This window comes from Chelonoidis abingdonii, chromosome 4, assembly GCF_003597395.2.
Source record: "Chelonoidis abingdonii isolate Lonesome George chromosome 4, CheloAbing_2.0, whole genome shotgun sequence".
Taxonomy (NCBI): Eukaryota; Metazoa; Chordata; order Testudines; family Testudinidae; genus Chelonoidis; species Chelonoidis abingdonii.
Window position 1 is genome coordinate 58,377,852 of NC_133772.1, and position 15,064 is coordinate 58,392,915.

The following is a 15,064-nucleotide window of genomic DNA, read 5'->3' on the forward strand; positions in this document are numbered from 1 at the left end:
AATTAAATAGTAGATGGTTTCTCAGTTACATTGTTCCATGCCAATGAAGACAGACACCAATTTACAGTTACTGTACAGCAAGGGACATACATAATGAAGGAAAGTGGTTTTTACTGGCACTGCCCCAATAGCTTGGTGAAACCCTCTCAACTCCAAGTAAGGGCAACGCTGGCTCCAAGTCACTGAGGAGACTGATGACTATGCTCCCTCTCTAATCTTTAAGAGCACAATAGGAAGATACACAGTGAAACCCTGGAGGCTGCTATGTATTATGTAGACAAATGACATGTCCACATTATAGAACTCAAAATCCTTGTGTTTGTTCCAAATCACTAACTGTAGCTAGATGGCTCATAGTAAGAGCACCCCACTACTGACCATTATTTTGCAGTAACCAAGATTCACTGGAGCACTTATAGGCTGGCCTTTCTGTTTAAATCAGTTGATATCCAGGTACAACTAAATATAATCTTTTCTACAGGAAACTCTAAAGCCATTAAAGTCAGTGGAGTTGAGTGTACACAGCAGTATCAGGCCCTTAATGATCAAGTCATTTCCCCCATTAAGCTTAAATTGGCACAACGAGTCATCTTAACATGACAGTTCAATTAGCAGTTTGATACAGGTTGTGGAATACCAAACAAGAGTTTACAGAATTTTTTAGATTACTATGGTACTGCATTGACTAAAAAAAGGAAAGATATGTTACCTTGAACTATGTCTTACAAGGGCAGTTAGATTAGGTTAAGATTCAAGATCCTAAAAATTGCTGGAGGAGGAAAAACAAAAAAAAAAAAAAAAACCAACCCCAAAACCAGTCCCAGACAGCCAGAAGCAAATACTTTTGCTAAGTGACTCGCTTTCCATTGTCACAGGACTTTACTTCCATGTTTGAAGAAAGTAATATTAAAAATACACAAGTTGGGATTTTTGGTTTCAGATTTCTCTGCCATAAGACAGGCTTGTTTTGGCAATATAGCAACAAAAATTTAAGACAAGCACTCAAACTGTTCCATAAATACACATTGCTTTATAAAAGCAACTGAAGCCCAAGATTATAGTTTTTAATTTGATTAATTACTTGTAAATTCCATTCATCTTCAAAATAATTTTATTATGTGGATGAATACAAAATCTTTTTAAAAGACATATTAACATTCTGAAAACTATTGTACAGATTACATTTCTTTAATTTTAAATTACACACACATATTAGTAACTATCACCAAAATATTGCATGAAAATAGTTGGATTGCTACTATGAAATTGACCTAGCAGTTTCTCTCTCTCCTTGGCAGAGATTTTTGTGTCTTCATCAATAGTTTTGAGCAAAGATAACAGCTCAGCTTTTGTGGTCTTCTGTACACTGTAGTGATATTCACTTTGATCAAGCTTCTGGCAGAAGGTGTAGCCTAAAGACAGGTGAAAGACAGTCAGATAATTTACAAACAATAGGACAGAGTTAGCCACCCTGTAGATTTTACAGGCATGTTTGCCTTTAAGATGGTTCTGTACCTTTCATGACACACCTAGCTTTAAAAAGGATCCTTTGATGCAGTCTCAGACTGCAGTTTTAGTGAAATTACATATATTTGTCCAGATTACAAAGAGAATGACTTTTAAAACACATTATCTATAGTCTAAAAGGCAATTTTAAAAACAAACACTTACCTATATCCTTACTAGGATCTTGTCCTTGTTGTACAGCCATCAGCTTATCACTAACCATTTTATGTAATGTTGCTGGGATCTTGAACAAGAGAGAGTAGAAAATATTTGTATTTTTTATGGTTAATGTTTTAGGTAGATCTGAGATGTAGTTTAGTTCAAATGTCTAAGGTGACTGCTTTCTCAGTCTTACCTTTAAAACGTCTTTTTGCTGATCCACCAAGAATAAAATTAGGAGGTCAGTTTTTCCTTTGGATAAAGTTTTATTGTTGACAATAGCTTTAGAGAATGTTCGTTTTACAACCATCCTGTTTTCACTCTACAAAATAGAGCGACAGAGAATAGTCAGAGGGTAGTGCTATAATTTTCTTATTTACTAAGTATGGTTAACAAAAAAGCATCACCTTGTTCATTTTAGCATACTTTTTAATATACAATCTTTCAACATTAAATTATAAGACGACACAGATAAATCCCCCCAGATATTACAAATCTGTTGGAAGTTATAAGAGTGCTAGAAATCTTGGATGTTAAATTTACCTCTTTCTGCAACTTGAACTCAGAATGATGTGCTGCAATAGCCATGAAGTACAACAGCCTCCTAAACTCCTCTCTAGTTTGACTATCCAAAAGCTTCAAGTAGAGCTGAATTGCTTCTAAAGCCTGTTCTGTTTTTCCATTCACTGGGACAAAATACAAAGTTGAATAGGTTCATTCTCCTATTATACTTCTTTTTTGAAAGATCAAAGTCCAGAAACATTAATTTTTAGTAAATCAACCAACAAAAAACAGAAAGTTATCCATTAAGCTAGATGTATCTAAGCAAAGAATAAGGGCAAGTCTACACTACCAAATTAAGTTGACCAAAGTTACACTGACACACAGCCACTGCAGTAATTTTGTATGTCCACACTACACTTCTTGCGTCAGCAGTGTGCATCCTTGCCAGGAGCAATTGTACCGATTTAACTGTCAGTGTGGGGCATTATGCGATGGCTTCTGAAAAGCAACAGCAGTTGATGTAAGCAACACAGTGTCTATAGTTACACTGCGTTGATTTAACTACATTGACCATAGTGCTATGCCTCGCACAGAGGTGGAGTTAAGTCAGCATAGTGAATGGCCTGGTCTACGGGGGGGGGGGGGGGGGGGGGGGGGGGGGGGGGAGGGTGTCGATGTAAGATATGTAACTTCAGCTACTGGAATAGCGTAGCTGAAGTCGACGTATCTTATTTCGACTTACCTCTCATCCTCACGGCGTGGGATCAACGGCCATGGCTCCCCTATTGACTCCACTTCTGCCGCTCGCCCTGGTGGAGTTCCGGAGTCAACGGGAGTGCGTTCGGGGATCAATCTATCGCGTCTAGATGAGACGTGATAGATTGATTCCCGATAGATCGATCGCTACGCATCGATCCAGCGGGTAGTCTGGACGTACCCAACGAGTTACCTCAATGGGAGCTACAGTTCAGAGTAGATGCTTAGAGAGTTACGTCTATGGAAGCTGCCTTATGTCAACCTAACTCTGTAGCATAGACCAGACCTAAGCATATCCACAGGGCAAACAGCAAGTTTCTCTTTCACTCTGCTGCTGTTTTAGAAAGGTAATTGATTCTTGTATTAAAATTTAGGAGTAATTTGTCTCTAATGGGAAAAAATAGTTTGATTGCATAGATTATACAGTCAAATAGATGTATACAGATTTGAGGCTTATAATGAAAAAATATTTCTCTATCAGTGATTTAAAACTATTTAAACTATATACCAGCTTTGAACCTGTAAGGCAATAGGATGAATACTAACAGAGATAAACACAAAACTAAACATACCACCTAACTGAAATAATTTCATTTTTGCGTTTGTGTTACTTCAGGCAGTTTCTACAGAATTCTATGCACTGAATGATTTCAGAGGCCAGTTTGCTGTAAGTTCTTCAGTATTCTTAAATGACACATGGTCATTGCCACTGTAAGGCTACATTTATGCTCAAACAACCTTTAGCAATCCCCCCCCCCCCCTTCTTCCTCACCTGGATACTCGGATTCCAGGTGTTTTCCACCTGTACCATAATCTTCAGATTTGACAAGTCTGGTGACAGGACTGTTTGGCTTGCCATTTTAGAACACTTTATACACAGGCTCTTTACACTCATATTTAAGAGATCTCACTTGGTCAACTTCAATTAGCAATTTACATTCCACAAAATAAGATTGTAACATTGACTTTACAACTCAACTTTGGCAACTTTACAAAAATAGCTAAGATATTGGCATGACCTCCAATTGTGCCAGACATACACAATGTAATACAGTTTGTAGTGTCTTCAAAGGGGAATTACTTTTTAAGTTCTCACTGGCACCAACTGAACTTAATATTTAAAAGTTAATTTACACAGGACTAAAAATAATCTCCTCCAGTAACTCTCTGAACAGCAAGCACGTTTCAGAAGAAGATTAGTAAGGAGAGATGGGGCTCTGTGTTTTCAGTATGCTGATGACTCCCCGCTGTATGCCTCTATCTTGTCTGATTCAGTTGATGCACTTCAGGTAAAGTCTAGTCAAGTTTGGGGCATGGATGAGAGTGAGCTGACTAAAGCTAAACCTAGAAAAGACTGAGGCAGTGACAATGGAAGCAGCTGGAGGAGATGGCAGAGATAATCATAAGAATGGCCATACTGGGTCAGACCAAAGATCCATCTAGCCCAGTATCCTGTCTACCAACAGTGGCCAATGCCAGGTGCCCCAGAGGGAATGAACAGAACAGAAAATCATTGAGTGAGCCAATCCCTGTTGCTTAGTCTCAGTTTCTGGCAAACAGAGGCTAGGGACACCATCCCTGCCTATCCCGGCTAATAGCTATATTTAAAGTGAATCATATTAGGCTATTCACCTCTGAAGTATTTTTAAATGAAAGCTATTAGCCACAGTGTAGGGGGAGCCACTAGCGAGCTACACACATCTACCTAAAGAAAACCAAACGAGGCTTAAAAGAAAACCCAGTAACTCTAACAGACCAATACAGATATGCCAAAATGAAGTTGTAGGGAAGTAGATATGGTAACATTATGCAAGATGTAAAGCAGTAGAGAATCAGACCTAGTCATTTACACCTGTGTAAAGTAGGTAGTCACATCCAAATGTTAGAGTTTCACACCCACTTGTACAGGTGTAAAGCTGTAGACAATCTGGCCCTGAGGCTCCTAAATTAGAGTTCTCTTAATCAAAATTCAGGCCACAGCTGCACCGCTATTTAAGTACATCCACACCACTGCATAAGATGCTCTATGCTGACAGGAGAGAGCTCTCCCATTAGCATAAAAACAAAAAATCCACCTCCACAAGCAGCATAAGCTATGACAGCAGGAGAAGCTCTCCCGCCAACATAGCACGGTGCACATGGATGCTTATGTCAGTGTGTAACTTATGTCGCTCAGGAGGGATGGAATATTCACACCCCTGAGCGACTAAGTTTTGCCAACATTAGTTGTAATATAGACATAGTCTTAATTTTTAGGACTAAAGTTTATAGCTTTCTAGCACAGCAGTCAAACCTGAAGCCTGACAGCTAAGTACCCAGTCCTGCTGCCCAATCACCAGATGAACCTGGGATCTCAGCATCATTTCTTTTCACTTACCCAACAGCTCTGCAATTCCTGTGTGGATGTCAGATGCATGGCTTAACAGTGGCTCCTTCTTTTGGCTGTAATATCTACCAATAGTATCAAACAGCAGTAGTTTCCATGTGTCTGCTTTATCAGGTTGACTAGGCAAATTTCTGCTTATATCCACCACCATTTGATCTGGAAGATACTCCAAGCAATCTATTGCTGCAGAGAGCCATTCATCAGTCCTAGAGAGAAAGACCATTATCCAATAATTCTATGAAGATACAGACATGAAACAGACAGGCAGCTGAATTTTGTCTCCAGAGGGCAAAGGACTCTGCAAATACAGCCATGTAAATGTTCAAACCAGTAAATGAAAATATGTTTGGTGCTCAGATATCATAGTAATGGGCAAAGCCTAAGAACCTAGACTGAGAGTTTAGGATCAAGCTAAGGGTTTAAAAGTCTGTTCCTCCATTATTTGCTTTTCAAAATTGGAGTTTAGGATTCTGTTTGTCCAGCTAAATGAGATTATAAGTATTTCAAGCAAAGTCAAAGTGGCATTCTATGTATTAGGTGCATGTGGTATAATTACCATTCCTGATCAGAGATTCCTGAACTTTGATCTGACCTTAACAGATAAGGACAGGGTTTCAATCTATATTTTTAATAGCAGACTATGCAATTTCAGGCTAAGCTTTTTTTAAACTAACTAGTATTTGAAATATCTTCAGTATACTGAAGAGATTTTTAGTCTGCTCACTCATGGTTGATTAAGAGTTTCCAGAATCCAAAAGAAGGAATTATACAGCCACACTTAGTTTTAGGGGTCCTTTTTTTTTTTTTGCTGTGCAGTATGGTTAAACAAAACATTTTATGTTACCTGTTCTCACTGTCTACTGTCACCTCCTCTAATCAGGTGCTTTTCTCCGTCCAATTAATTTCTCCCCACTTTCAAAGAATTAACTAGCACCTATTCAGGTCAGAAGTGCTAACCCTTAAAAACTACAGTTAATAATTTTAAGGCAGAAGATGTTGGCTTACTGCATGCTGAGGTATGCTTTTTGTTTGCATACTTCAGTTGTAAGACTAGTTTAATTCCATGCTGAACAATGCTAACCTCTTAGAATCTCAGGGAGTTGACACAGCAGTAACACAATTACAACCAAGCCCTTAGTTAAAAATAAACTACATTACAAGATTGCACTGTTAATACTTTAAAATTAAAAGGAAAAGTGCTCTTAATTCTTTTCCATCTGATTTTCCATTATTTGCTGTAATTCCAATGACATATCTGGAATACTCAGTTATAACTCATTCTCTTCTGCTAATTCCCCATAGAGCAATAGTGCCCAAACTTTTCCTACTGCATCCTCCTTTACCAGTAATAGAATCTGTCCAAACACACACATCCCCCTCCATTACTGTGCAGTTGGCTCAGCAGGGGATCTTGAGCTGGGGTCCAGCCAGCCAGGGAGTCCTCCCAGCCTCCTGGGGGGCTGGCCCAAGACCCGCCAGGCACCTCCTGAACATTCCTCCATGCCCTCCTTATGGGGCACGTCCCACAGTTTGGGGACCACTGCTATAGACCCAACTCAAAAGTTTCCTATCAAATCAGAGTTCCTACCACCTCGCACTAAAAGGATTATCGACTAAAAGAAAGTCAGTTCATCACCTGTAGAAACTCCTTTACTTAGAATAAAAATAGACCAGAACTGAAGGTGGCTGATGGACGGATTTCTCTGTGCTGGAGAAATCATTAAACACGATCCCAGGTCTGGTCTCCAGTTCTGCCCAATAGCTTCTTGACTTGTAGATTGTGAACAAACACACAACAGAAGTGTTGGAAAGTTAAACCCTATTTTGGGTGTTGGCATCTCCATGTAATAAGGTAGCCCTTAATGGAGAACTCACCACTTTGCTAAGTCAAATGAAAAACTAGTAGTATTTTGCTGCCATTTTAAAAGTTCATTTTAAGACATTTGGGCACTTTTGTTCCTTACTTAACTATCAGTGTTTTCAGAGGCCTTCCAGGGTTCAGAAGTAATGGTTTCTGTTGAATTGAATGTTAGCTTAGCAAACTATATCACTATTCAACCTAGTCAATTCTAATGGATAGATACCATGCCTGTTGTCTTCCATGCAATAAGGGAGGCTGATTTTATTATGTTTTTTACTGTCGTGCCTATAGATGAATCAAAAACAGGCCCATTGTGCTAGGCTTCTATGTGACTTAGGAAGAGAAAGGTCCAAAAACACTTCTTGCCCTCACAGTTAAATAAGTTTCTACTTACTGAGAGTCACTGAAAGCCTTGAGAATTTCTCTGTCTATGTAGTTGCTTGTGATGATATATCCCGCCTCCTTCTTGGGTTGGGGAAGCTTGGACCTAACCCCTTGATGTTCAAGTAAAGAGTCAAGAAGTGGAAGGTCCACAAGCTGCAGCAGACGAGCAATTGTTTGTTCTTGCCATACTTCATTAATAACTGGGAGGGGTTGGAGCGTATAAAGACAAGCAGTGAGATCCTGCTAGTGAAGTGAAGAGTCAAGAAAGATTATACAAGTTATAATATTTTTCTTTTCTCTAACAGATTTCAGTGTTCTCTTAGCAGGGGGTTCCAGTAACAAGGAGCGGATTCCTTATCAACTTTAAGTGCATTTTATCACAGCAAGAGAAAAGGATTTGTTTAGTTAGCTGTTAGAGTAGGAGAATTACCTTTGGATAAGTCTGAAATGCTTTACATTCTTTGTACTCTAAGGTGCAAGCAATCTTTGTCAGATAAGGAATCAAGTCAGGTAATTCATACTCATAGGGGCTTCTGAAGAAAGGTTTGTTGAAGATTCTGAAGCTCAAACAATTACTCTTAGCTGTAGATCCCTACCACATTTAAGGCTTCCATAACTGAAAACTAAAAGACCAGTCTACTGTAATTTCCAGGAAGTATACTTTAATCAAGCCAAAGGAGGAAATATCTAGCTATAATGCAATAATCTAAATTTTACAAGCAGTTTAAATTGAGTGAGAAAACACGAACTGTCAGCCACCATTTTAAGCCCTTTCATATAAAGCAATTAAGGGGGAAGGTTGGAGACAGGGAAGAGCATATGCACATTTTGGGAGCTAGGAAGAGGGTTCGAGCCAACAATGAGTTATGTCCATGATGAAGTCAGGTGTGACCATAGCTTAAGATGTTAATTGACAAACAGGGAGGATTTCTGACTCCAGTCTGAATCTATGCCAGCCCATGACAGTGGCGTGTTCTCCCTCAGAAATTTCTACACTGAGGTATTGTTTAAACTGGAGATAACAGATCTCTGTTAGAATCTAAGTTAAAACAAAACTTCAGTGCACAATGTTCTCCTTGTGTTTTGAACTTTGAGTTTCATAACAAACACACTGAAGAGAGTCTAGTTTAACATCTTTCCTCCAGTTTAAGACTGGAAGGTGTATGTCTGCTGTACCAATATTACCTTCCTCCTCGCCCCACAAGTAGTTGTGACATCTTATTTGGCTTACCTTGACGAGACAAACTTGCAGAGAGGTTTACTTCGGGAGCGTTAGCAGGTTTTAGACTCAAGTTTTCCCAGAGATCTTCTAAGCTTTCTGATTTGACTGGAGGAGGATTAAATGCCATTTTCTTAAGTCTGAGACAAAGAGAAAAGGTGATCCAATATCAGGACTTCAGAAATAAGGGCCCATTTACTTACTAAAAATCAAATCTATACACATGAAACAGTGACTACCCTTGGTGCCAATTAATAAAGAGCTTTATTTTTAAAAAAGTCTTATGAATGCTAGTGCAGAATAATGGGGTGGGAGGAGTGCAGGGGGAGAGAGCGCACAAAACTCCTAAAGACTGACGAAAGTAGAGTAAAAAAGTACCTCTGTGAGCTTCTTGTTAAAATTCCCTTTGCTCCCATTGCTCTGCTCCAGTTTGAACAATACAAGGGACACTGAGATCCATTTTCACTTCCTTACTATTTGTTCATGGAGTAAAACAGAACAGCACCAAGTGACAAAGCTGGACAGAATGTTAGAGAGGAGGGAAGAAAGCAAGTCACCAATATCCCTAGCTCACTGCCACTACTCTCCATCCTAGGCTGCACAGATATCAGGGAGCATGAAAGCAGTGCACTGTTTGGAAAGCTTTTCTGCCTTCCCTGTAGCCACAGGCAACACATATAGACACAGCCACTTATCAGGACCCAGATAAGAGCCATGAGTGCATGTACTGGTTCACCCCTGCCTCCCATTTCAGGTCTGGACTTGGCAGGTCCCCCTAAAGCAGCAGGGAGTTTTCTTCCAAAAAGAGCTCTGAAAAAAAATGGGAGAAAGAGGCAGGAGAATGGGATGTTCCAGACACAAAACACACCCCCGGGTGTAGGATTTGTTGGGATTAGGAGATAGTTTGTGAAGCAAAAAGAAGTGGTAGCCACTCACTGGCAACACATCATTGCTAAGGCAGTACAGACACAGCCTGTGACACAAACTTAACATGAACACAAATGCGTGTAGGCTGTTAGCCCTTCTGTCCCTGCTCCCTCTCCACCCACTTCCATATTTTATAGAACTATAAAGATAATAGGCCAAATTCATCCCAAAAATAAAGTCAGTGCAATTATGCCACGGACAAATTTGTCCCAGTAACATTTATATATCAAATTTCTTCAAACATTCATCAACATAGGAATGCGTATAGTGTTTTAAGATGGTAATTTTTTTTCCCATTTATCTAGCTATGGACAGCCAGACTACCCGTATTAGTCTTGCTTTCTGGTTTTATGTGCAAACTTTGCAGAAGCGTGGGCTACAGCTGCAGCTACTCAGAAGACAGACCTCCGTATACATAAAGTAGTTGTTTTAAGGGTTTAAAAAGGTGAACTTGGGACCTAATTTACACAAGTCCTTTTAACAGCTAGGGACTTCCAAAAGTGGCAAGATAGTAATAATTTTGCAGTTTTTCTTGGGGACTGCATGGCACAGTCAATTGGTAAGGAGACAACCTCTGGATTACTAGTCTAAATCCACACCAGAATTGCAGTGATTGAATGTTATTCCATGTGATTAGTGATCAGATACCTCCATTAGATGAGACTGATGGTCTAAATCCACCTCTTAGTGGATAAGCATCCCATCTCCTCCTCCCCACAACTAGCTCCTTGATTTCAGTCCTTGTGACTGCTTGGACAGAGAAGGCAAAGACTGAATGGACATGGAGACTGAACTTTTCCATTTGAAGATGTGGTTCCGACAGGTAACAGCCACCCATGCTCTACTGGTTTTGTGGATGGAAGGAATGAGCTGGATGCCTTTCAAGAAAACCTAAATACACAACCCACAAAAAATAGCATTATTTCCCCACTGCAAAGCATCTTATCTTCTCATACCACTGAGTACTAACCTTTGAGGGGTACAATGCCCGTATTCTTTCTCAAATGGACTGTCTTCTGGGCTAGGTACATTTGTCAATCTATAGAGGCTGCAGCTACTATCTTCAAACATGGACCGTTTGTCTTTTCCAAAGACTCTAGTTGAAACTGCTTCAAACACTCTGTAATCCATCAGTGCTTGACACACTCGCACTACTTTAGCACGGGAAATATCTACATCCCCAAAATATTTGTTCTGGAGGAGGTGAGCAAAGATGACATCCACTGCATCAGAGCCAATAAAACAGTTGTTATAGCATTTCAGGTTCTGTCGCCGCTTTTTCACTTCCACTTGAGTCTGAAGTGCATTGATGATGCTGCTCCATACATATGTTGCTCCAAATGGCTTTTGTGCTAAGCTGAAACCTAATGGAGGAAGGACAGGGAAAGCATTAGTAATGGCATTTACTGTGACAGGCAGATAGCTTGCTGTGCAGTTTTTCAGAATTAGTCTACCCTGGAGAGAGTATATATCACTCAGCCAAAAAAAAAAAAAAAGAAAAAAGTCTATGCATGAAACCAGCGTATATTTGCATGCCCTGTTACTTATTCACAGCTAAAGTTCTGCTGCCCCTTAACTGGAAGCATCATTTGATTTTCCACTCTCAAAGTACATTGTTCAAGACACCACTGACAGCCACCATGGTGTATATATAGAGGACCACTTACACAGACATTTACCTTCTCCAGAATTTAAAACCACTAGCAAGTTAAAAACTATGGACCCTATAATCCCAGCAGTTGCATGTCTGGAACTCCCTGGCTTCTCTGCTATGGCTGTCAACAGGATGCCACACCCCCCCCCTTTGTTTGTTTGTTTTTAAAAAAAAATAAACAGGGACAGGTGTTTTCTGGACACTTGTCCACTAAGCACTGGTCCAAGGTCATCAACTTATCTCATACATGCTACTGAACACCTATCAGTTGGAACAGCTTTTGGTCATTACAAATCTGTCTTGGATTCAGACCAATAATCTAGAGGCAAAAGCTCCATATTCCTATTACTAATTGACTTAGCCAGTCAGTCCCCAAGAAAAGCTGCAGAATATTACTAGCTTGCCACTTTAGAAGTTGCTGCAAGTTACACACTAGTAACTGACAGGCCTACTTATGACAAATAATTGTTTTCAGATGTTTCTATTCACTTACTCTTTTCTAATTATATTAATCATGTTTTTTTTCTTTTTGAAAAAAATATTTTTAAGAAGAGACTACAGTGGAAAAGTTATTTTCAACTAACTCTTTTACTCTCAATTTTGGTGGGCAGGGGAGTGAAACTGCATGTGTGCGCTTCCCCACCTCTTTTAAAAAAAGTTACTTGGGGTGTAAACTTAGTTAAATCTAGATGCTGTAACATTTTGCACAGAAGGCCCATCAAGTGAAACAGTTTACAGGTTTTCATCTCGGGAGGGGAATGGGACAGATTTATCCCACTGCAAAACAATGCTAGGACAATTTCTTTAGTCTGTTTTTTTAGAAAGGAGTTGTGCTACAATTAGCTAACTCCCTATTACTACACACTACCCAGTGAGTGTGGCAGGAGGAGTGGAAGATATGTTCACCATGTTAATTTTCATACAGATTTCTGATAGAAATCCCACCAATACAGGTAGGAAGCACATCCTCTCTAGTATACACATGCCCCCCAGACTTCTGTAGCATTTACACATACTAACTTCCACAAGCAGCCAAATGGATCATATAGCAGAGTTACAACATCTCCCCTTTTATTAAATATATGGCCCTGTTTCACTTATGGAATCAAAATTCAGGAGTTAAAGTATTGTCAACATCCACTGGGTCAGTCATGACTATGCAGCAGCACATACCCTTGTAGCAGCAATATTCATTGACTGATAAACTGAACATTCAGCTCAGAGTTAACACTAATAAAGCGGACATTAGAAAAAAAAAAACTCTGCTCAGTAGAAACCTGCTGGTGGCAGTTTATGTTCTGGGGCACTCTGGTACTATGGAAATAGGGGCAGAGAGGCAACACAGAGGCAACACATTCATAATCCTTGTAACCAAATTAGATGAATGTTAATGTGAATTTCAAGTCTTGGAACACTGGAGAAGTTCCTGAAGATTGGGGGGGAGCGGGGAATCTAATGCTGTGCCAACATTTAAAAAAGGATAAACAGGATGATCTTGGTGATCATAGGCCTAGGTGATCAGGCTGACATTGATCCTGGGCAAGGTAACAGAGCAGCTGATATAGGACTCAGTTAATAAAGAATTAAAAGAGGGTATTATAATTAATACCAATAACATGGGCTTATGGAAAATATATCCCATCAAACTAACTTGATTTTTTTTTTATGAGATTACAAGTTTGGTTGATAAAAATAATAGTGTTGATGTAATATACTTAGACTTCTGTAAAGGTGTTTGACTTGGTACCACACAACATTTTAATTAAAAAAAATAGAATGATATAAAATTAACATGGCACACATTAAACAGACTAAAAGCTGGCTGACTCAAACATAATTGTGAGCAGGGAATCACTGAGTGGATGTCTTTCTAATAGAGTGCTGCAGAGACTGGTTCTTGGCCCTATGCTATTTCACATTTTTAATCAATGATCTGCAAGAAAACACAAATCACAACTGATAACGTTTGCAGATGACACAAAAATTGGGGGAGTGGTAAATAATAAAGACAGGTCACTGACACGGATGGATATGAATTGCTTGGTAAACTGGGCACAAGCAAACAGTGTGTGTTTTAATATGGCTAAATGAAAACATAACCATCAAGTAACGTAGGCCACCTTTTACAGGGGATGGAGGACTCTATCCTGAGAAGCAGTGACTGAAAAAGATTTAGGGGCAGTGGTAGATAATCAGCTGAACAGGAGCTCTCAAGGTGATGCTATGGCCAAAAAGAGCTAATGCAATTATTGGACACATAAACCAGGAAATCTTAGAATAGGAGTAGAGAGGTGATTTTACCTCTGTACTTGGCACTGCCGCTGGAATACTGTGTCCATTTCTGGTGCGCACAATTCAAGAAGTGTCTTGATAAATTGGAAAGGGTTCAGAGAAGAGCCGCAAGAATAATTAAAGGATTAGCAAACCTGTTTTACAGTGACAGACTTAAGCAGCTGAACAAATTTAGCTTAACAAAGAGCAGGTTAAGGGATAACTTGATTACCGTCTGTAAGTACCTCTGAATCTATACCAGTTACTAGAGACAAAACGAGAGAGAGTCTCAATATACAGCTTTGGAAGGTTGGTATGTAACCCAGAGATGCTTAGCCTCCTATGCAGAAACACTTTTCTCCATGAGTCTGGGACTCAGGAAACTCCAGGCAAGCTCTGAAATAGTGTCAATAGGACAAGTAGTCAGCCAGGTGCATATCCTACCCTGCTGGTGTCAGTTTATGTTCTGGGGCACTCTGGTTGAGGGGGGAAGGGGGAGCTAGAGTCAGGAACATCTCAGAAACCAGGACAAAAACAGTGATGCCACAATATGCTGTGCCAGGGTCCGAGTACACAACACCGTTGCTGCCCCCAGAATGGAGTTTACTGTTACCTCCTCACATCCACACTAGATCCCCCCCATCTCCCCTTCCTCACAATACCAGGGTCTGGGCAGAGGGAAGGTGGTAGCTTCGCTTCCTCTCCCAGCATCTGGGGTTGGGGACAGGGAGATTTGCCCCCTACAGGGCAGAGACACCGCCCTAGGGAATGGGTTTGGGGCACTGAAGACACACACCTGCGTGAGCCCCATCCTTGCAGGCCTGCGGAAAAGGGCTCAGAACTAACTGCAGGGGGCAGGGAGCCTCAGGCAGGCAGCGCCTATAGCCGCCCGCCACAGGTTCAAGGACCCGTCCCGCGCTGCTCTCCTGTTCCCTCTGCACAGACCCGGCCCCGCTCTGAGCAGCTTTCCACGCGGGTGCGTGCGGAGAAGGAACCGGCAGGACTGAGGCGGGGCAGCGCCCGGAGCAGTCCCGGCCAGGCAGGCAGGCAGCCCGCTCCCGCCGCGGTGTTTCCCGCTTCCCTCCTCCCGCCCATCCCCGTACCCGGGGGCTTGTTAGCCGGGCTGTACACAGCGCAGAGATTCAAAGCTGCCGCCTTCTCCCGCACGCCGGCCATGGCAGATGCTCCGAGCGCCGCGAGCGGAGTGTGCCCGCCACCGCCGGCCCGGCGGGGATCCAGCCGTCGAGTGGGCGGGGCCTTCGTGAGCAGCGCCCACCCTATTGGCTCATCAAGGCCCCGCTCCGTCCTCAATGTATCCGCCCCGCACTCCAGTCCCGGCTCGTACACGGGGTACGGGCAGTAGGGGCGCGGTAGGGACCTTGGCTGCACCCCAGCGCCTGGGGGAATGAGCCCTCGCCTCTCCTGGCCCCCTGCTCT

General features: G+C 41.3%; 1 protein-coding gene across 1 annotated transcript; it reads right to left on the reverse strand.

Annotated features, from left to right (window-relative positions):
• Window positions 1-1,126: 1,126 nt before the first annotated feature.
• Window positions 1,127-14,844, reverse strand: DEPDC7 (DEP domain containing 7). Its single transcript, XM_032791673.1, has 9 exons — window positions 14,731-14,844; window positions 10,673-11,066; window positions 8,788-8,915; window positions 7,567-7,756; window positions 5,303-5,517; window positions 2,209-2,351; window positions 1,862-1,987; window positions 1,672-1,750; window positions 1,127-1,412 (listed from the first exon to the last, which is right to left on the reverse strand). Exons 1-9 carry the CDS (start codon window positions 14,801-14,803, stop codon window positions 1,213-1,215), a joined length of 1,548 nt encoding a protein of 515 aa, XP_032647564.1. The 5' UTR covers window positions 14,804-14,844; the 3' UTR covers window positions 1,127-1,212.
• Window positions 14,845-15,064: the final 220 nt, after the last annotated feature.

Coding starts and splice junctions, on each gene's coding strand:
- DEPDC7 (XM_032791673.1), bottom strand. CDS start 14,803: ATGGCCGGCGTGCGGGAGAAGGCGGCAGCTTTGAATCTCTGCGCTGTG. Junction 7,757..8,787: donor TGCAAGTTTGTCTCGTCAAG/GTAAGCCAAATA, acceptor AACCCCTCCCAG/TTATTAATGAAGTATGGCAA. Junction 2,352..5,302: donor AGGAATTGCAGAGCTGTTGG/GTAAGTGAAAAG, acceptor ATTTTGTCCCAG/TGAATGGAAAAACAGAACAG.